Source organism: Paramisgurnus dabryanus, chromosome 7, assembly GCF_030506205.2.
Source record: "Paramisgurnus dabryanus chromosome 7, PD_genome_1.1, whole genome shotgun sequence".
Classification (NCBI taxonomy): Eukaryota; Metazoa; Chordata; class Actinopteri; order Cypriniformes; family Cobitidae; genus Paramisgurnus; species Paramisgurnus dabryanus.
In genome coordinates this window covers 20029791-20051785 of record NC_133343.1, presented here as the reverse complement: position 1 = coordinate 20051785, position 21995 = coordinate 20029791, and the positions used below count along the sequence as shown (strand labels likewise).

Here is a 21995-nt window from a genome sequence, read left to right as displayed (position 1 = left end):
CTGTGAAATATATACATGTCACTGATTTCATGTTGAAATTTCTAACTAAAAAAACAATCACCAAGGGCCTAGTCATCTAATCTGTAAAAGCACTTTTGAATTGCACCACTGCCCTGAAAGAAAGAGGAAGAGTAAGCCTGGGATTATGAAGAAAAGAAGCATCCTGTGTGTGAAGGGCAAAGATCACGCACCTTCACTGACCAATGGTACTCAAGTACTGAGAGAAAAGTCCATCTCTGGTAAACTTAACTGAAAGTATCTAGTCGCTTTCATTTGTGACACTTCAATACACATGCTCACAACAAGGCCAATACATTTTTCTTTAAAAGCAGATGCACTATATTTCTGTAGCTCAGGCGAAAGAGAGTTGTGTTAGCAGAAAAGGGTTGGGGGGGTGATTTTGAGGAAAAAGACAAACAGATCATCTTTGCATAAAAGCGTCAACCAAAAGCATAAGTGCCAAAGATATCACATATCAGACTTGACAAAGTGATAGACAAATATATTGGTCAATATTTGGCCATTGAATTTTGGCTTTACAAGTCATCAGTTTAGCCATTAAAACACTAAAGGGCTTTTCATACTTGAAATAGTTATTCTTAACCCCAGGTTAACAGAATACTGGGTTATCTGTTAAACGTTTCGCACATATGTGCTCTTTAGTTTCTTATTGGCTGTCTGTTTCTAAGCATCGAGTCATAACATTCTAACCGCAAAAGCAGAGGTAACCCTGCTTCGGAGCAAGATTTCATTAACATCAGGGATAAACCCGCTTCTAAATTACAAGTGTGAAACGCTCCTTAATTTAGGGTTTAAAGCAGGGTTTAGAACAAAGATAACCCAGGGTTAAACGCAGTGTAAAAAGCACTTAAATGACATACTGTTAATACAACCCTTTATTGTTTATTAACAATTAGTTACACATATGTTAAAATATTTAAATAAAGGAAAAAACTATCAAAGCACAGAAATCCTCATTATTTTTCACACGAGCAAATCAACTGTTCCACACTTTCACTTTTTCCAGAGATTGAAGATTTCTAAACTTTGCTTCAACAAACTGATCATTCAACATCTGGATCATTCATTTTATGTAATATAAATCTCTACAACAAATTAGTGTAAATATCTAGAGACATCCAAGACTAATGTATTTAACAGTGCTTTTGACAACATAAATACATCCAAAACTTGTATGAACTTGCAGTACTCAGTGACCTCCTCTTAACTCTTAGTTGGTTGTCATGTCACTGACAAACTGGGCCTCAAAACAAAACTCGCATTTACTTTCAATATTAACACAAATTGGCACGGTTAACAAATTTGCCATTATTCGTAATATAACACTTTGAGTAGGTTATTAACGTAGTAAAATGTACCCGTCTCCTACCACAACAACATTTATTAGCCAATCAACCAGCTGACATGAGCTAGACATTCCTGGACAGTGAACATATTTAATAATGATCTTTTAATAAAGATGAAAGCTATCGTGTATTAAAAGCATAGGTCTCAGATCAGTAACACATTGTCCACTGGTGTTATTGAAAGTGACAGTAACTTCAGGTTTGGTGTATTAGCTGATGTAATATGACTAAGCCTGTGTTAGCTTTAAAACACCAAGTGAACCACTCTCTAAACCGTTTATTCTAACTGATTTACTGAAAATGAAAACAGTAAGTAGTTACTGCTCATTTTACCAACCAAGACGAGTGATTTCAAAAGTGTGGTTGAGGCTTTACTCAGTATTTATTTTGTTTTTGGACTCGATGCTAACAGGCATTAGCTTGCAGTGGAGCCGCAGTTCATATCAACCCATAAACACTCCGGCAAAACAGTCCTTTACAACACATAACACGCTTCAGATAGTTACCTTGTTTGTTCGCCTGTGCCACGTGAATAAATGCAATAAATAAAAGGCGCAGAAATCCGACACATGGTGATTTTGTTCGGGCTGGATGTGGAAAACTCTGTCTTGTGTCCTTGCTCGCCATCCTGCCACTGCTTGTTTCTCTGGCTGTACGTATGCGCGCGCGCATCTTGTGCGCGTTCATATCAACAGCGGGCAGAAACTCATTTTGTCAAAAGTGACACGTGGCGGAGGTGAAAGGAACTGCAAGAAATATATATATTTTATGCATTTTTACAACTATTTACAACACTGTTTACGTTTGCGTGACCAATAAAATGTCAACCATAACACTTAATGAAAATGCTTGTCAGTAAGATATAAATTTCAGCCTTCTATAATTTCTATTAAATTTGAACATGGAGGTGAACTATACAATCCATCTTTTTAGTAAAATTATCAAACAAAGAAGGTTTGTCAGAGGAAATTTGAGTAATATTTTTAGCATTATTTAATAAATGTATTTTTAAGGACTTTATTCAGACTTTTTATTAACAATATGAATACAGTATATAAAAAGTATATAGCCTATACATCTTTTACTATTTTGCTTGCCATTAAAAATATTAATTAATTAATAAAGATTAAAATGAATAAAAAATTTGTATTTTGAAATTTACATGTAAACGTTTTGTACTTCATCCAAAAAACATCAAATGTATGACAAAATATTTCAGTTATTGTATAAGTTGTAATGTAGTATGATTCTTATTATGCCTACTTTTTGATTTAAAACAGAAATTTTTACACATTAGTATTTCTTCCCATTAATTTAATATTGATTTTTATTTTAGAGTGTATATAAACATTAAATTATATTATAAAATAATATATATTATAAACGATTGAATTGAAATGTTAAAAAATTTTAGTACACCAGTTGAAGTTAACTGATCACAGTAATGAATAGCCTTTCTATCATGAACCTTCATCCTATCATGAATACAACCAACCCCCAATCAGATCATCATGCAAAACAGCCTTGTGCACAGCATGCAAACAAGCATACACAAGCCAGGTGCACCTATTCATTCTCTTTTCTTAAATGAATTATAATTGATCCAATGCTGGGTTATTTTAACCCAACTGCTGGGTTTATATAACCCATGGTGGCATAAAACAACCCAACATTTGGGTCATTTTGGGTGCTTCTTTTCAATATTTACCCATTATGGGTTAAAAATAACCGAGCCATTTTTAGAATGTAGGCTACTGCTTACCCTGGTGGTAATTTAGCCCGTTTGAAATTGTAACTTTGTGAGAACTCATATTAATGTTTTATTAATTAACAACCATTGTTAAAATATTTTTTAAATTCAAACTTTTATTCAAGGTTTTCTCTTATCAAAAATGGACTAGTTTTTGTTGGAAGCAGCACACATTTTTAATGTTTTAACATTTACTTGCATACATTGATTTTTAATTTATGCCAGATTTTATTTATTGTATATCAACCCAACACTAGGCTTCCTGTATTTAATGTAGAACTGCAACAAGCAATGTTCCCTGACCACTACTTCCCTATCTGTGCGCACACACACACACACACACAAAAATTTGATGTGATCATGTGGCCAGTTTGTTTGCATTTTCGATGACAGATATGTGAGCCACCAGGCCATCATTATATATTTCTCTTGTTTAAATATTTATTGTATTCTTAGTCTCGCTTTAGAGACTTGTACTAATCCCCCAAGAAACATGTGAGACAGATCATAATGATCATGTGACACAATCATAGTTGAGATAATGATGTATGTTGTGTAATGTGACAACATAGTGGTCATCCCTTTTTGAAAAGCTGACAGATTACTTTCTTAAATCAACAGGTTTAGGTTTGTGCATCTTATGAAAACTGCTGTTTCTACATTCATCACCAATAAAGCTGTAGTGCAGTATAAGCTGCTGCAGAATCTCTTCTTTGGTGCGATCAGTTCAATGATATGCAAAAAAAACAAAAACAAAAAAAAACCAGACAGACAAAATAACCTGACAAACAGAAAGAATTGTATGCCAACACATATTCATGCCAGTTCTATCGGTAAAAACATTCAGATAAAGGCTAATGATGGCATTTTCGTGACATCACTAATGAAATCCAATGACCTGGTTTTAATGATATTCTCTAGTCTCTACTGTAACAGACAGACATGTTGCAGACAAGAAGTAAGGTTAACAAAAAGACACCTCCCTTTAAATCTATTCAGTATCATTTTTGCTACACCTTTAGAAAGCACAATAACTGCCCTGAAAATTAAATTTCGGTTGCCATACTCTGCCTTTATTTCATATTTTAGTGTAATATTAGTCACATCTGATTTAAATGAATGTATTTTCAATCTGTTTGGTTCATCAAAAGTACAAAAACTCTCTTAGTAATCTATGCAAAAATGCTTTTGACATAATTTTACTTTTTCCGAAAGGGTTTTCTATTGGACATTGTCTTTCCAGAGCTTTTTATAACCCCTTTACGTAACTGGGAATTTGTAACTTTTTTTATAGTTTTCCACTTAGTATTTTATAATTCACTGGACAAATAAGGAAACAAAATGCTGTAGACATGAATCATGTTGTCTTTAAACATATTTCTAAAAAAGTTTGATGGAACAAGGCTATTATATGAAGGTTAAGGAAACCATATTATTTAAAACATTTTAACCACATGAATTCTAAACATATGAGTCTGTCAGCATAAATATGTACAATCTTTGACTGGAATTGGTGATGAATTTCTAGATGGATGGGTGTGGTTCTTTGTATATAAACATAATCGGATTGTTTAGTTGATGAGTGATAGTGATTACTCACACTTAAACAAACACCTGTTTACTTATATTCTGATGTGAATGAAATTAAAGTTTTAAGGGGGCAATATCAATATGTGTACCCTGAAATTGAAATAAATAAATAAAATAATCATAAATCAATACAATAAAGAAAAAAAAGAAAAAAACACTGTCATTTTCAAAATGGTTTAATTAAATGTAAAGACTATCAAGTTTTTTCACTATTAATGACAATTCCATAAGAATGTGTAGCCAAACATGGATTTCTTGCTATAGCATGATCACGTTAGGATCCCTATAATTTTTTTTCAGGTCTTTTCTCCCCCTGCTGGTGAATTTTATGATAATGCAGCAAATCATTTAGTATACATTACCTAGACACAAATATTGAGACACACCATTTAATTATTGTATTTAGGTGTTTACATCAGACCTCGTATAGCCATATATTATGCCATATAGGTTTATATGTATAAGTCATGTTGTGTGTCAATTTACAAACATCTGTGTAGCAAAATGGGTGTTATAAAGAGCACATTGACTTCAAATGTGGTACTGTTAAAGGATGCCTGATTACAATATGGTTTGTGAAATTTTATCCCTGCTGCTGGTATTATTGGAAAGTGGAAGCATAAGGACAACAGAAACTCAGCCACAATGCGGAAGAGCATGTATAGTTGATCGGGGTCAACGACTGCTAGGCATATGGTGCGAGAACATCACCAGCATTCTACTGATTCCTTAGTTGAAGACTTCCAAACAAGAATGTGGAAGGTGCATACCAAGCCATTTTGGACAACACTATGCAACCAACTTTTCTAAAAACAATTTGGGAAAGGCCCTTTTCTATTTAAGCATAACTGTGCCCCAGTCATAAAGAACTTGACTGGCCTGAACATAGCCTTGACCTTAATCCCACTGAACATCTTTGGGATGTACTTGGCCTTTCCTGTCCAACATCCGTGCCTGACCTCATAAATGTGCTACCGAATGAATGGGCACAAATTCCCGCAGAAATGCCCCAAAATCTTGTGGAAATCGTTTCAAGAAGAGTAGAAGCTGTAATATCTGCAAAGTGGGGAAAACCTCCATTGAAGTCTTGTGTATTGAATGTAAAGTAATCGTCAGGTGTCCAATTACTTTTGTCCTTATACTGTATAATGCAATATATATTTCAATTTTCTAGCAAAAACAAAATACATTTAAACAAATACAATTTGTAAAATTAAATAAATAAATAAAATGTAAACATTTTAAAATACATTACAAAAATCATTAGAATGAAATAATAGCTTGTAGTTATTAGTAACCTTATACTTAATGTAAGTAAAAAGTTAATTTTAAAAACTTAGGTACTAAGAACTATGATACATGCTTACAAGGATGCATGCAAAATGAAAATTATTACTATTGTTACATTTTTCTTTCTTTTTTTCATAAACAGAATGTAAACAATCAAAGTATGACAGCATCATATAATTTTATAACAGTGTTTTTCTGTGAGGCCAGCCAAGGTCACCATTATAAACTATGCTCTCATGTTATTCCATGCAAGTTTATTGCATTCTAGATAACACATCTACTTGTTTTCATTAAAAGTAAAGGATTTGTGACAAAACAATAGGACATCAAACATTACAATAATGATCACTTTACAAACTAATCCTGAACTATCAGAATACATATATAATTGAATCTAGAATTCGTATAAGCAGAAAAGAGACGTTTTTCTATTAAATTAGAGGTGGAGCCAACTGATAGGAAAAGTAGCGTCACTTACTCCCCCAGGCCGATTGGAGGCGCTAAACATTGTAGTTCACTCACGCTCCACCATAATCCCCCCAAAGATGTCTCATTCGCTTCCTTTGTTGTGATCGTGAAATTACAAAACGCACCGTTGCGGTTTTATTTTCACGCTTCAAAATAAGCAACCAAGCATTTCTTGTCTATCGTTATTGACCAGGCGCAAGAATGAGTGGCGGAGTGTATGGAGGCGGTAAGTGCCGTTTTGGAGGGAGAATCAATGAATGAACGCGCCACGTTTATGAGCGCTCGCTAGCCATCAATACTAGCATGACATGACCATTTATATTAAGACACATATTTGAGATTGTTACAATTTATAAAATGCACTACGAGATATTACTACTTGAAATTATCGTTCATTTTGAAACAAATTGCAAAATGGCTTATTGAATCGTATACTCTACTTTATTGTCTACATCACTGTCATCGCAATTGAGTGTAACGTTATTCTTTTTAGTCGTATTATCATCTGTTTCTGTTTTTGAACAGATGAAGTTGGCGCTCTTGTCTTTGACATGGGCTCATATTCAGTGAGAGCTGGATATGCTGGAGAGGATTGCCCCAAGGTGTGTAACTTACAGTAAGATGAGTTCACATATTGGTCCTAAAACTGAAAGATGAAAGTTGATTCTGATGGCGTTGTTTGGGTTTTAGGCTGATTTTCCCACAGTGATTGGTGTGACGCTGGACAGGGAGGATGGCAGTACCCCGATGGAGACTGATGGGGAGAAGGGAAAGCAGAGTGGTACCACCTACTACATCGACACCAACCAGCTGAGAGTCCCCCGAGAGAGCATGGAGGTCATGTCACCTCTCAAAAATGGAATGAGTATGTTGTTTTTGGTTAAATTAGTGAATAATGTTTATGTAAGACAGCCAAACTATAAATGTATTCAAATTTCATCACTTTTCTGTCTTCTTAAGTTGAGGACTGGGACAGTTTCCAAGCCATTTTAGATCATACATACAAAATGCATTTCAAATCCGAGCCCAGTCTACATCCAGTACTGATGTCAGAAGCCTCGGTATGTTGATTTGATTTATCTGGGAATAGATCTAAAATGCACCTAAAATCATATGTGGCAATGGCAAGTCATTGACTAAAACATGCCATTCTCTGTTTTTTCGCAGTGGAACACGCGAGCAAAGAGAGAGAAGCTTACCGAGCTAATGTTTGAGCATTACAACATTCCAGCTTTCTTCTTATGTAAATCCGCTGTCCTGTCTGCGTATCCTTTATTGTCACTGTGTGGCAGGAAAGATACAGTCCTCTGTAAAATGACTTTGGGTTTAGTGCTTTTATTGTAAAGAAGACTTAACAGTAGATTTCAATTTGATTGAATAAAGTAATGGTATTAAGAGGATAGCATTGGAAATGGGGAAAAAAACCCCCATAAAAAATCCTTTACTCAGCGCTCCAGGTTTGCCAATGGAAGGTCGACAGGTTTAGTGTTAGACAGTGGCTCGACACACACAACTGCTATTCCAGTGCATGATGGTTATGTCCTACAACAAGGTAATTAATAAATTTATATAAGATTTGTGTGGCATTGTGTGTTTGCTTTTTTTAAAAAATATGCTTTTTATTTTGCAGGCATTGTAAAGTCCCCTCTCGCTGGTGATTTTATGAGTATGCAATGTAGAGAGCTGTTTCAAGAGTTGAGCGTTGAAATAGTGCCTCCATATATGATTGCATCAAAGGTAAGGTTTTTTATTTAGTTGGTGTTCATTCTATTCAGTTCATACTTCAAGTATCCTCAGTGTTTTTGAGTTGCTTACCATTAGTCACCGGTTTTATGTTCTTTTTCGAAAGGATTCAGTTCGTGAAGGCTCACCAGCCATTTGGAAGAAAAAAGAGAAGCTACCTCAAGTTACACGTACATGGCATAACTATATGTGTAATGTAAGCAAACAAAATTATAAATAACTTAAAGTTACTCCCATAGAGATGGAGAGTCATTTGTGATGAATGTTGCTGCCTATTGTTTCAGACTGTTATACAGGATTTCCAAGCCTCTGTGCTGCAGGTATCAGACTCGCCCTATGATGAACAGTAGGTCCCATAATTTTTTTAATGTTTAATAACAGTGGATATATTAACTAGAATTTTATAAATGATGTGGCCAGGGGTTGGGCAAGCCTACTTTAAGGGGTCCTTGGTTTTGAAAAGCATTAATGAGAGTCTTCACATTACTTGACATGAGATAAATATTCCTTTACTGCATGCATTACTAACACAGATGTAAACATAATGTAAGTTTAAACTTTTTGTTAATGCAGCAAAGGATCTCATGTGAAGAAAATACATTTTCCAAACTTGCAGTAATTTTTAAAGAAAAGGTTTGTTTGTGATAAACACCAAATAGTGACAATCTGTTCTTTACAGAGTTGCAGCCCAGATGCCCACTGTTCACTATGAGCTGCCTAATGGATACAACTGTGATTTTGGAGCGGAAAGACTTAAGATCCCAGAGGGTCTCTTTGATCCTTCAAACGCAAAGGTAAGAAGTACTATAGTATATACACTATCTTAAGTTAAATTAACAATTCTGTTTTTATTCTAACCTTTATAAATATCGTTCTCACAGGGTCTGTCAGGGAACACCATGCTGGGAGTCGGCCATGTTGTAACCACCAGTGTTGGCATGTGTGACATAGATATTCGTCCAGTAAGATTGCAACATCACGTTCTTTACTGGATTATGTTCACTTTAACATATTTTGTCTTATTTGTGCCAATGCAAGAGGGATAATGCTGGCTGTTTTTTACAGGGTTTGTATGGCAGTGTAGTAGTTACAGGAGGAAACACTCTCATCCAAGGCTTTACAGACAGACTTAACAGAGAACTCTCTCAGAAGACACCACCAGTAAGTGCCAAGTGATTGTTTTTACACTTTTGTAACTATAAGGTATCAGTCTTAAGTTATTATAACTTCTGTGATAATATAAATGTTTTTCTTACTCTCTGTGCAGAGCATGCGTTTGAAATTGATAGCCAATAACACAACTGTAGAGCGGCGATTTAGTGCTTGGATCGGAGGGTCCATTCTTGCATCACTGGTGAGTATTTATTTATCTTTTTACCATAGATTACTCCATTTATTTAAGTTTAGCAACAGCATATAGGGGTCAGTGACAAAAACAGTTGATGGCAAGATGAGAAAATCAAAAATCTTTTTAAAAAACTTGTTTTAAAAGCACGCATCAGATTTATTTTAATGCATTTAATGTATTTATGTTGATTTTATGCAATAAAAAATGACATTTGCAAAAAAATTTGAAAGTTAAGACTGAATGGACCTGAAAATGGTGTAACCGCCAATTGCACCAAAGAATGAGAAATATTAAATATTTTATCCATCTTGATGGCATGTAAGCGTAATCCTCATCATCACAAAAAATAATCATTTTAAAATATAATTTTATGAGTTATTTCGAAATGTAAATTTTAAAGCGTTTTTGTAATATTTGTCCTGACATATGCTGAAAACAGCCATATTTTCTAAATAATCTTTGACAAATGATGTAAAAATGTATGTAAAAAAACATATTACACTAAACTAGATGATTATATTTTATTCCACTTTTTTATGAATATATTTATATTTTCATTTTAAAAAAATTACTAGTTACACCAATTGACATAGACCGGTTACACCAGATTGACATTTTTGCAGTTATCCCCCAAAAATTATTTCAAAATAAAATAAAGCCAGAACTGTTACACTTGGTCCTCAAAAAAGAGAATGTATGCAAATTTAATCTGCAAATTTATTTTGAAATTTTAACCCTTTTACATTTAATTGAACCGTACGGGCACAAAAGAATTAACGTCACGTCATTGACCCATAGACCACAAAACCATAAGGAATTTTTAAATTAAGATTTATACGTCATCTAAAAGTTGAATAAATAAGCTTTCTATTGATGTATGGTTTGTTTGGATTGTTTGTTCAATTTAAGTACCTGGTTGCCTTAAAATGTTGAGTTTAATTCAACTAAAAATATTAGTGAACACTACTTTTTTTTACACATACACTTTTTTGAGTTATATAATATTTTTAAGTTGAATTACTCAACATTTTAAGTAACTCACTTTTAAGTTAAACCTACAATTTTGGAATCTGAGGGTGCAAAAAATCTAAATCTTGAGAAAACCACCTTTAAAGTTATCCAGTAAGTCTTTAGCAACACATATTACCAACGATAAATACATTTTTGGTATAATTATGGTAGGAAATTTACAAAATATCTACATGGAACATGATTTTCTTTAACAAAAACTATGTATTTTGGCTATTGCTACATGACTTGTTTTTTTGGTCCATGGGTCACATATCTCAATATTATGGAATATAATGTGGCGTTACTGTTTAATCAAACTGATTGATTAATAAAATGTCTCAAATTTTTCCCTTTTAGGGAACTTTCCAGCAAATGTGGATTTCAAAACAGGAGTATGAGGAAGGTGGGAAACAGTGTGTGGATAGGAAGTGCCCTTAACACGCCCCTTCAGCACCCGGTTGCCTTTAGAACCTCAATGAGACGGAAGAAAAAAAAACACACCTAGTAGAGAAAGCCTTCTTAGTTGACTCAGGAACTAACAAGGACACTCGCCTGTTTTTCTTTTTGTGTGCAAAACAAACCATATTTTAAACAATTCCACGCAAATGCACTCTTTTATACTTTCAGAATATTTTCATATCCAATTTGGCAACAAAGTATGGATAATTTTGAAAACAGTGACTGCATGTTTTGCTAAATGCAAATTGCCAAGATCCCTCAAACCGTATCAGTGCTTATGACAGTTATTTTTTGTTTTGCACCACTGTTACATCCTAGATGATAATCACAAGAAACCAAATGTTTGTTATGCTTTTAACATTGATCGGCTGTTTTGGGAATAAAATTGTTTTTTGTTAAACTGGTCTGTTTTGATGCCTTTAAATAGGCTGTTTTTTATTTTGTGTTTATTTACATTAAACCCTGATCTTTTACACATTTAAAACAGTTTATGCTGCCTCTGTGAAAATTGTATATAATTTGATTAAAAGAGGCATAATACTATGTAGTCTTCACAATTCACATATTTAATGCCAACACAACCATAAATGATAAACAATACAGATCACAGCATCTTGATTACGAACAAGTGTGAATTTATTATTTGACTGTACAAGTTTAAATCAGTGAAATGAAAACAGTATTGTATTGAAAAGACAACATTAAATGCAAAGCATCCTTGCTTTTTCTAGTGGTCTCATGCATGTGCTGTCTTCTTTGGGAACATCTCTGCAAGCTTTTTCTGGTTTCCCCGTTCCCTTCTTGTTTTGCGCATTTTATTTTTCAGGTAGTTTTCAAGGCTCAATCTGGAATGGAGAACAAAAGAATTAAACTCAAAAAATTATTTTGTATGCATCTATTATAGTTTAGCAATGCACCACATACATCACATTAGCTGTATATAATTTTACATTAGTCTTACCTTGTGAATGGGGCAACATGTAATGGTTCATAAAAACGCTTCCTTTTGTATCTTGTGTTCAGGTGCCAGGGGATGGGGTATTCCCTAAACTTGTGCCTGATGATGAAATATACTCAATATTACAATTATTTTATTTATTTATTATACAATTATCAAAGATACATGATGTGCATAAAATCTTTTCAGCAGTTGAAAAAACATAAATATTCTTAAAGGGAAACTCCACTTTTTTTTGAAAATATGCTCATTTTTCAGCTCCCCTAGAGTAAAACATTAGATTTTAACGGTTTTGGAATCCATTCAGTCGATATCCGGGTCTGGTGATTCCACTTTTAGCATAGCTTAGCACAATCCATTTAATCTGATTAGATCATGAGCATCGCGCTAAAAATAATCAAAGAGTTTTGATGTTTCCCATTTAAAATCAAGGTCTTTGCTGCTGTAACATGGCTGCAGCAGGCACAATGATATTACGCAGCGCCTGAAAATAGTACCCTGCTAATGAAAGTAACCAAAGGGATTATTTGCGTGCAGTGCGTAATATCACTACAGCAGCAAAGTTCTTGATTAATTCACCAGAATGCGAGTATAGTTTCTAGCCATATCTGCCTAGAAAATCGCAACTTTTAATTTTCCGTCGGTATTAGTACACGATGTAACTACAGAAGAGTCAAGTTTTAAATAAGAAAAATATTGAAACTTTGTTTTTTGTTTTTTTACCGCAAAGCTAATGGTCCAATCAGATTCAATGGATTATGCTTAACAATGCCAAAAGTGGTACCACCAGACTCGGAGGTCAGCTGAATGGATTCCAAAATGGAAAAAATGTTTTACTGTAGAGAAGCTGGAAAATGAGCATATTTTCGAAAAAAAGTGTGTCCCTTTAAGACAATGATTTGCTTACCAGATTGTTTTGCCAAAGACATTCTTTCGCCATGAGCCCGGTCTGGATTTTTCTTGTCCTGTCTGCAGTAAACGGAGAAAATCTTCTCGTTCGTTTACAATGGTGTCAAGACGTTTCATTGACCTTTCAACCTATTTAGGGAAAACAGAATTGGATACATGTTAATTATGTATGCACTCTTTGAAATGCAACATACCAAAACATGTTTAAATAATAATAATAAAAAAAATACTTTATAGAACAATACTGTACCACACTCTAAAAACAAATGGTGCTAAATAACACCAAAAGTGGTATCATATCAAGTAATCATAGAAGAACAGTGCCATATAGCACCGATGAAGCACCTGTGTAGAACCATATGGGGGCCATATAGCACCACATATGGTTCTACATAGCACTATGTGGTTCTACACAGGTGCTTCACCGATACCATTTGGCACTAAAAACGGTCCTTCTATGATTACGAGCAAAGAACCACTTTTGGTGCTATTTAGCACCGTTTGTTTACACTCTAAAAACAAACGGTGCTATATAGCACCAAAATTGGTTCTTTGCTCGTAATCATAAGAACCATTTTTAGTGCCATATAGCACCGGTGAAGCACCTGTGTAGAACCAAATAGGGCTATGTAGAACCATATGTGGTGCTATAGTGGTGCTATATGGGCCCTATATGGTGCTATATAGCACCGTTTGTTTTTAGAGTGTACAGTACTTCAAACTAGTAAGTGTTGTAAGCACATGGGGTACAGTAAGAATTAAAATACATTTCTACTTAATTCTTATGTATTGTTTTAAATGTCTTACCTTTTTGATACGTTCTGGACTGGGCATCTGTACACGTTGTCGTTTTGCTTCCTGTTCTATAGTGAGTAACATGTTCTTTTCTTTTAAGAGAACATACCTGGGCAATATAAACAGGACGTAAGGGATACTTAAAATTATTTTTCAAAACCTTCAGGCTGTAAAAATGAAATATAAAATACGATTACCATAGTTTGTGTAAGTCTTCATTACTTTTCGTCCTAAGCTGTTTGGCGGTCCATGGAGCACCTATAAAGAGTCAAAACAATAATGTGACCACCCCACAAATCAATAGTACATCACACTGTATCTCCACACTTTGTGACGATATCATATCTTGACAAATGCACTTACCTAGACTTGACCTAGCTTATAACACTGTAAAAATGCAAAATGACTCTAGAATTTTACAAAATTGCACAAATAAACAAGAATTAGTAAGGCACATAAAATTACCTGATTTCACTGTTGATTCACCCCAGTTCTCTGGGAGGTCAAAAAATTCCTCCAGACCTTTTCTGACACAGGATGTGTGGAGGGCTCGACTATAAACGGGAGGGCTGGAAAAATACATTTGTATAAGCAATAATACATTGGATTATGAAAATATTAAAAACATAAATTATAAAATAAATGGTAACGTTATAGGAAATCATGCTGTAACGATATTCTGAAACTGTCAGATGCTTTGACATTTAAGCCTGCGAAATGGAATAAACAGAAAACATTACCTTTGCCAGCACGAGTGAAATTTGGAAAGCGTTCGAGTTGCATATTGGGGATGTGTAAGTGAAGAAGACACTGTAACTACGCGTTGAAACTGTTTGCAGAGGGCAGTAGTCAGACGGCATGTTACGGCCGCAGCCATCTTGACAAACAATGTCAAGCACGACTAACGGAAGCGTACAGCGCCATCTGTCGAGGAGTACATGGAAACATTTTTCCTTCTTGAGTACATGGAAACCACGGTACATTTGACAGTTTAAAAGTTTAATTTGTGTTCACACTTTCCAAATTATTAGCAAATATTTTTTTTTTATTAAATATGTATGAAAAATAATTGTTTCATTTATCTCCAAAGTCAGCAACCACGTCAAATTACTTGTCACACGAAGTAGCACTTTATGGATATTTTATTTTTTAAAATAGCATATTTTTTATTAACAGACCAAAATTGTTTATTTTTTAATCGTTGAAGGTAAACTTTTATTTTGTTCAAGTTTTATTGGTGAATGGCTTCACACAGTGTTTGATGAGCCAATCAGGGAAGCCCGTGTTAGCTCGCTCCTCCAACAGTCATGGTGGGCATGAGCGTACTACGATCTGCGGCTGCTTTTACAGCCAGATTAAATCCGCTAAAACGACATCAACTATCAACAAATCTACTCTCCAGGACTGTTGCACGTACAGAACAAGGTAAAGAGTATTTATACATTACTAAACACCATGATACGACGTTTTTGGACGATTATTCCTTGTAGTGACCTTGTCTGACTTGCTTTGCTTATAGCCTGTCTAGTGTACTATTACTAACTGTCATCAAAATCAATCGTTTTGTAACCTACCTGCATAGAAAGCGAAATCGCGGTATTTCATATGTGAATATTCAGCAGCACTATTTTATTTTTATAATTGCAAATAATTAACATGGTTTCTGTTGCTGACCGTTTTATTCAGAAGTGAGTGTTGATGTAGTAGTCGTTTACTAGATAAATAAAATAATTAACGTTATGTCTCTGATCTTGTATGTAACATTTTATATTCACTGTATGCTGTAAAGTATTAAGCTTGTATTTTCGGTTTACAGCTATTGTTTATAAGGTTTACTTAAGTTTATCCTGCTACTTCCTGTAACAATTAAAAGTCTCCTCTTGTTGGCTTTATTTTTTGCTAACCTAACTCATTTGTTTTGCAGTTGCTGTCCGCTATGGGAGCCATGGAAAAAGGATGTTTATCATCAAACCCACTGACTTCTATGACAGAAGATTTCTTCACTTGCTGGTAAAAGCAATGCTGTTTACTTTGCTTCAATTGATAATGCAATTCTCATTCATTCATTCATAAGTGGACTTTGCTCATTATTTATCATTAGCATTATTTCATTCTGTCTCTACTCTTTCTTTCCATCACACCAGAAATATTACATACTTCTCACTGGGATCCCTGTTGCAGCACTCGTGACCTTTGTTAATGTTTTTATTGGTAAGTTTTAGGTCTACTTGAACATTTTTCATCCTATGGGGCATCTTTAATTGATTAATGTTTGTTGTGCACTACAGGAGAGGCCGAGCTGGCGGAAACACCTGAAGGCTATGAACCAGAACATTGGGAATACTATAAGGTAAATTTTGATATTTGCATAAAAACCTAATTTTGCCTCAGAAATGCTTCACATCTTTTCATTGTTTTCTTCATCAGCATCCCATCACTCGTTGGATTTCCCGTACCTTTTATGACAGCCCAGTGAAGGACTATGAGAAAATGATGGCACTTATCCATATTGAGACAGGGAAGGCTGAAATGAGGCAAGTTCTCTTCACATGAACACGAAGTTGAACAGGTCAAGGAGAAAATGCATGTGATGCTCTGTACTTTCAGTCTCATCTTATTTCCAATTATTTCTGAAACATATGTAACCCCCCCCCTTGCTGGATTATATGCCAATTACAAAAAGTATTCTGGAATGCTACTGCCCAGCATTTATCATTGGATTAGACGCGCCTCGTCTTTTTAATTATTTCTATTTTTCCATAGAAACAAGTCAAAACTTTATACCTACCCTTGACTATACATAAGATTTAGTCTCGGACATACGATAGGCCTAGATGGTGCAACAGGTGTAAATTCTAAGTAGGATGTTAACTGCATTTTGGGGCAGTTTCCCGGACAGGGATTAGACTAGTCCTAGACTAAAATAAATGTAAGAGCTGTCCAAACTGAAAACAACTGGCACTGACATATATTGAAATACATCAGTGCCCTTCTTTTTGCTTCAAAATGCACACAAGTAATGTTTTTAGTAAGGCATATTTGTTAAAACTAGTTATATTTCCTAATTAAACTAAGGCCTTGTCCTGGTTTAACCTAATCCCTGTCTGGGAAACCACCCCATATTGTGCAGACTAGTTTTATGACTGGGTGTACGCCCAGCTGGTGCAACAGACCCCTGGAGTTTGTCTCCTTAACACAGTAAGTGGCAATAATGCGCCTTAACGTTGGGCTACCCACGATTTAAAGAAGAAGATAAAATTGGAAATGCACTCTATTGTAAAAGGGGATCAGCGTTTATGGGAAGCTGTAAATATTTATATTTTTCTATGCCATGAGAAGGCCTTTATTAACCCACTGGAGCCTTGTGGATTTCTTCTGTCAAGATGGATGGACCTTTTTGGGCTTTAATTCAGAAGCACCATTAACTATCATTATAAAGCTTGGAAAAGCGAGTGCCTGCTTGCATGAAAGGGATTTCTTTAAGAGCGTTGCTAAAAACGTCTTAACTGTCATCAAGTATTTTACTGTAGTATGTGTCAAAATACGGGAATGGAGAAGTTATAAATCTAGTGCTATAGTTACAAAATGTCACAGCATAAACAAATCAACGCACCCAGCTCAACAGATGGTGAATTTGTGTAAAATAAAACATCGCAAATAACAGACTGTAAAGTATCATCGGTAATCTTTAGCTTAAATAACCATAAAATCAGCCATCGCGTGTGACGTTAAGGGACCTGTTATGTAATAGCAGTCAGTTCTACAACAAAACTATTCTTTAAATGTATTTAATACACACAGAACTGTCTTGTTTTTATTTTTAAATGTATTTATCAAATATATTCCATGACTCATTGTTCCCAATTTGCCTTGCAGACAAACACAAATTGAAGTTCGCAAACACATGAGAGAAAAAGGAGATGGACCCTGGTTCCACGTCAAAACGCTTGATAAGAACCTAATAGACCACAGCCCCAAGTCATCCCCTGATAACTAAGAGCAGTCATGCACACCTGTCAAAATATTCAGGCATTATACAATGTATAATGCATTGTTATTAATTAAAATATCTTTTTCTTTTCTTTGCCTCTGGCACCAATAAACAAAGTAAAAATTTACTAACCGTGTGTGTTCTATTATCCTACTTCACAAACAAAATCCTCAAACCATTACTTCAGAATTTTATTTAGCAAGAATAAGTTGTGTATAGGATTTCTTTTGATGCAGCTGTCTAGACGGCGGCGGGCATGGTAGCAGGCAGTGGCTCACTCCAGTCGGTGCTTTGTAATGCCAATTGGAGTACTAAGTTGTGCAAGCAATGGCAATATACACTCACCTAAAGGATTATTAGGAACACCATACTAATACTGTGTTTGACCCCCTTTCACCTTCAGAACTGCCTTAATTCTACGTGGCATTGATTCAATAAGGTGCTAAAAGCATTCTATAGAAATGTTGGCCCATATTGATAGGATAGCATCTTGCAGTTGATGGAGATTTATGGGATGCAAATCCAGGGCACAAAGCTCCCGTTCCACCACACCCCAAAGACGCTCTATTGGGTTGAGATCTGGTGACTGTGGGGGCCATTTTAGTACAGTGAACTCATTGTCATGTTCAAGAAACCAATTTGAAATGATTCGAGCTTTGTGACATGGTGCATTATCGTGCTGGAAGTAGCAACCAGAGGATGGGTACATGGTGGTCATAAAGGGATGGATATGATCAGAAACAATGCTCAGGTAGGCCGTGGCATTTAAACGATGCCCAATTGGCACTAAGGCGCCTAAAGTGTTCCAAGAAAACATCCCCCACACCATTACACCAAATTATACAGGTGTTCCTAAATAATCCTTTATATCTCAGTTTCACAGTACAGATACCTGCCAACACACAGAAACAAAATGTATAATGTATTAAACATTTTTAAATATGTGCACATCAATGCAATCATAGTAAAATGATCAAAAGTCCATAACACAAGAATTATATTAATATTTGATCATAAAGTATGCATACTATATTAGAAGTGCTTTAACAGCACAACACAGATTGTTATGTGAAGTCCGTTTTTAGAGAAGTTGTAAATGACAAAATATCACAGTATTTTTGAAGCAAGGTTAAAGGCAAATATATATGTCTGTTGTTTTTGATATATGTATAAGGTAATATATAAAAATTGATAAGTGGATTGCCGTCTTATTTTCTTCAGTAAGTTTCTGACAACAATAATTAAAAAACATTACGAAATCTATTTAAATAGGTTCAATAAAGATAGTCCAGCATGACTCTACACCGAGTAATAAGGATAGAAAAAACATCATCAAACTAATTTAGCATCGATCTGAATACGCCACCACTTGGCGTCTAGGTGAATAATATCAAATACTGCCTGTTTCTCAAAAGGGACACGACACCCATTGTTTTCCTCCCCTATGCTCCCCCTCCATCCATCCATGCCCCAATGTTTTCGTCGTCATATCCCTCGGTCCATGTGGAATGTCGGGTCTGTATGATTTAAAAATAGCCCCATCTCATCTTCAGCCTGACACGCTGCTCCAGTGAGTCTCATAGTGGTGCGAGCAGCAGGAATGTGAAGATGGCTACAGATCTGGGAGAGCTACTGGTCCCGTACATGCCCACCATTAAAGTACCGAGGACAGGAGACAGGGTTTTCAAGAGCGAATGCGCTTTTTCTTTCGACTCTCCTGTGAGTATTATGACAAATATTTGATGCATGAACGTGAAAACAGTACTGTTGTACGGTTGGGCGCACTGGCTTCCCCAGACACGTGAAAAGCTGCGTATTTTAGCGCGCGTGGCCACCATTCTTCTGTTGAACTTCTGTGTGACAGCTTTCATGAATAATTAAAGAAATATCCCACTGATGTTTACATCTTTACAGTGGGACGACTGTATCTTTTTTGCGTTCCCGTTATTTGTGATTTAGAGCTAGAAGGGTTTTATAAACAGAACAATGATTAAATCTGGGGTGTATTAGAGAGAATTACGTTTAAAGGCGTGTCTGTCTAAGCAATTATTTTTTTTCCCGTTCTCATGTATTCGACAACATCCCAGGCATACACGGGCAATGTAGCAAGACTTGTTGACAAGAGCCTGCCGTTTGCTGTGTTTTTTCCCATTTGGAGTGAAGGCGAAAAAAGACTAACATGTGTAGTGTACGGCTTAGAATTTCTCGACTATTTCCCAAATCTACAGTAATTGGCATTAAGCGGCCATTCTTCACGGCCTATTTGAAAGAATCCAGGTCAACGTGGGTCGTCAAACGTACACAATCATTGAAGCTCACACCATAAATATCTCACGCATATTATATGTTTTTTTAGGGACAGTGTAACTTTTATACAAACGTGGGTAAATTGACAGTTGCTTCCAGCTGTATAAGTTTTAAAAGTGACTCAGCTGTTTGGAGTTCGTCATGTCCGACTAAAAGACAGGTTATTTTTACACACTATCTGTTCAAGCTCGTGTGTCACCAGCAGCTAGTGACAGGTTTTTCAGTCTGGTGGGTCCTTAACACCCCCCACACAAAAGCTCTGTATTATTTTGATTTATTTTTTTAGATGAATCTAAATAATTTTACTTTTATGTACCAAACAAACCTCAAGACAATTATTAATATTTAAATAAAAAGCTATATATTTTCATAATGTATTTGTTTTGTCCAAATTTGGCAGACATTTTCATGTGAATCACTAAGTGTGAAATCACACTTACAGTGTGTTTATATACATTTTTGTAACAGTGTGTGTCCCTTAGTGCTTGAACCCATGACATTTGCGTTGCTAATGAAGTATTTTACTCTTTAAACTCTTTTGTTTTTACATTAACCTTTAAGAAACCGCTGCTTTTTATTTCCTTTTTTAAATAAAACAACCAGAGTTTTGTAATTATTATAACTCAACAGCTTTATTTCTATAGGTCTGTGGTGTCTGTGATTTAGATGGCTGTTTTATGTATGTTTATGTATATAGTTTTAAACTGTTTTATACATTGTTATGAGTCTGTAGTTTACCATAAGCCTATAACACCTGTGTTTGTCTGATAGCACAATGTTTGCTTTTCTTTAAGGAATCAGAAGGTGGTCTCTATGTGTGTATGAACTCGTTTCTGGGTTTTGGAAGAGAACATGTGGAAAGACATTTCCGTAAAACTGGACAGAGTGTTTACATGCACTTAAAAAGGCATGTGAAAGAGGTAAGTGACAAATCTTTTGAATGACTTAATATAGAAGTAATATAATGCATAAAATTCATAGGAAAAGTAAAGTTATGTATTGCTCTGAATTTTGACATTGTTGGGTGCCCATAGGGTTGATATTTTTAATTCTATGCTAATATACCTTTTGGTTTCCATAATAGTACGTCTTATCTGCAAATTCTTTAATATTGTATACATGAGCAGTATTCATAACAACAAAAGATGTAAAGTTATATTATATAATCTTTGGTTTAATGAAGTGAAACACTTGTTGAAGGTAATTAAAGTTGCCATGAAATGGAAGTAGGGATTGTCTTTTCCCCCCTGTGGTGACGTATATCCGAGTGAAATAGAATAAAATTAAATACGGAAGGGCAGAATTTGAATTTGTCCATTAAGCACTGATTGGATCGTTTGAAGTTGAGTCGTGTTGCTAATTCCTAATCGTTGGGATCTTTTGCCGGATCCCGCCCACCTGCCATACCATATGACCAGAAGTAAAGAGAGATAATTTTTTGAGGAGGGAGGAGATTTACGTTTTTTTATTAAATAGCACATATTGTCCATTCCATGTTTTTTACATTTCCTTTGGTGTGTAAGTGTTTATTAGTACATGTTAACAATATGCAAAAGGTACATACCTCAAAGTAAATAATGACGCGAGTTTTCTTCTCCAACGTAAATCTCTTTTCTTGGACTACAACAAACACACGTATTGTAGGAAACTTTACTTCTTGGGATTGGTGATGTAGACAACACCGACATTATCATAATTACTCCCCCTTCTTTCAAACATGGTAAGGAGCGTCACATTTCTGTCTGATGTCAGATATTCAGGCCAATCACAACATACAGATTAGCTGGCCAATCAGGGACACAGGGCTGTACAAATTTCCAAAAGATTTTGATTAGTTTATTTCATTTTATGTGCGTTGTCGTATTTAGAGTGGTTGGTTGGTTTATTTCATTTCATGTGTGTTGTCGTATTTAGAGTGCCACAGGGATGATCTATTTTAAAAGGCAAAACCCGGAACTTAGTTAGCGTTTTAGCACTTCCATCTTCCCGAAGTCAATAGGTGTGTTCAT

The 21995-nt window shown here is 35.2% G+C and overlaps 5 protein-coding genes across 7 annotated transcripts in view; 3 read left to right on the top strand and 2 right to left on the bottom strand.

Moving 5' to 3' along the window:
* Positions 1 to 2024, bottom strand: part of tmem131 (transmembrane protein 131) — a 51528-nt gene extending 49504 nt beyond the window's left edge. For both annotated transcript variants that reach the window (XM_065265016.2, XM_065265017.2), the window contains exon 1: positions 1874 to 2024. In XM_065265016.2, coding sequence (XP_065121088.2) covers positions 1874 to 1994 — 121 coding nt within the window. In that variant the 5' untranslated portion in view covers positions 1995 to 2024. The remainder of the gene's footprint in view (positions 1 to 1873) is intronic.
* A 4498-nt stretch (positions 2025 to 6522) lies between these two features.
* On the top strand, positions 6523 to 11431 carry actl6a (actin-like 6A). The gene is made up of 14 exons (XM_065240170.2): positions 6523 to 6691; positions 6991 to 7067; positions 7156 to 7330; positions 7426 to 7526; positions 7633 to 7730; positions 7923 to 8017; positions 8096 to 8202; positions 8315 to 8404; positions 8493 to 8554; positions 8888 to 9002; positions 9090 to 9170; positions 9274 to 9369; positions 9476 to 9562; positions 10925 to 11431. The coding sequence occupies exons 1-14, from the start codon at positions 6667 to 6669 to the stop codon at positions 11003 to 11005; spliced, it is 1290 nt and encodes a 429-aa protein (XP_065096242.1). The 5' UTR covers positions 6523 to 6666; the 3' UTR covers positions 11006 to 11431.
* A 209-nt stretch (positions 11432 to 11640) lies between these two features.
* mrpl47 (mitochondrial ribosomal protein L47) lies at positions 11641 to 14595 on the bottom strand. Its single transcript, XM_065240183.2, has 7 exons — positions 14429 to 14595; positions 14154 to 14257; positions 13886 to 13946; positions 13701 to 13797; positions 12892 to 13022; positions 11988 to 12083; positions 11641 to 11871 (listed from the first exon to the last, which is right to left on the bottom strand). Exons 1-7 carry the CDS (start codon positions 14563 to 14565, stop codon positions 11763 to 11765), a joined length of 735 nt encoding a protein of 244 aa, XP_065096255.1. The 5' UTR covers positions 14566 to 14595; the 3' UTR covers positions 11641 to 11762.
* A 358-nt stretch (positions 14596 to 14953) lies between these two features.
* On the top strand, positions 14954 to 17806 carry ndufb5 (NADH:ubiquinone oxidoreductase subunit B5). The gene is made up of 6 exons (XM_065298248.2): positions 14954 to 15113; positions 15613 to 15698; positions 15833 to 15899; positions 15977 to 16038; positions 16116 to 16222; positions 17565 to 17806. Exons 1-6 carry the CDS (start codon positions 14996 to 14998, stop codon positions 17683 to 17685), a joined length of 561 nt encoding a protein of 186 aa, XP_065154320.1. The 5' UTR covers positions 14954 to 14995; the 3' UTR covers positions 17686 to 17806.
* Positions 17807 to 19168: 1362 nt separating this feature from the next.
* The window catches only part of usp13 (ubiquitin specific peptidase 13), a 37011-nt gene continuing 34184 nt past the window's right edge, over positions 19169 to 21995 (top strand). The window contains exons 1-2 of one of the 2 annotated variants that reach the window (XM_065240209.2): positions 19169 to 19398; positions 20781 to 20906. In XM_065240209.2, coding sequence (XP_065096281.1) covers positions 19288 to 19398; positions 20781 to 20906 — 237 coding nt within the window. In that variant the 5' untranslated portion in view covers positions 19169 to 19287. The remainder of the gene's footprint in view (positions 19399 to 20780; positions 20907 to 21995) is intronic. The other variant, XM_065240198.2, reaches the window with a different exon arrangement.

Excerpts from the sequence above, each read along its gene's own strand:
- mrpl47 (XM_065240183.2), bottom strand. The coding sequence starts at position 14,565 with ATGGCTGCGGCCGTAACATGCCGTCTGACTACTGCCCTCTGCAAACAG. Across the intron at positions 13,798-13,885 it reads GAAGACTTACACAAACTATG|GTATGTTCTCTTAAAAGAAA; the intron begins GTAATCGTATTT and ends TATATTGCCCAG. Across the intron at positions 13,023-13,700 it reads GTCCAGAACGTATCAAAAAG|GTTGAAAGGTCAATGAAACG; the intron begins GTAAGACATTTA and ends TTCCCTAAATAG.
- ndufb5 (XM_065298248.2), top strand. The coding sequence starts at position 14,996 with ATGGTGGGCATGAGCGTACTACGATCTGCGGCTGCTTTTACAGCCAGA. Across the intron at positions 15,114-15,612 it reads TGTTGCACGTACAGAACAAG|TTGCTGTCCGCTATGGGAGC; the intron begins GTAAAGAGTATT and ends TTTGTTTTGCAG. Across the intron at positions 16,039-16,115 it reads AACATTGGGAATACTATAAG|CATCCCATCACTCGTTGGAT; the intron begins GTAAATTTTGAT and ends TTTCTTCATCAG.
- actl6a (XM_065240170.2), top strand. The coding sequence starts at position 6,667 with ATGAGTGGCGGAGTGTATGGAGGCG. Across the intron at positions 6,692-6,990 it reads TGGCGGAGTGTATGGAGGCG|ATGAAGTTGGCGCTCTTGTC; the intron begins GTAAGTGCCGTT and ends GTTTTTGAACAG. Across the intron at positions 7,331-7,425 it reads ACCTCTCAAAAATGGAATGA|TTGAGGACTGGGACAGTTTC; the intron begins GTATGTTGTTTT and ends TGTCTTCTTAAG.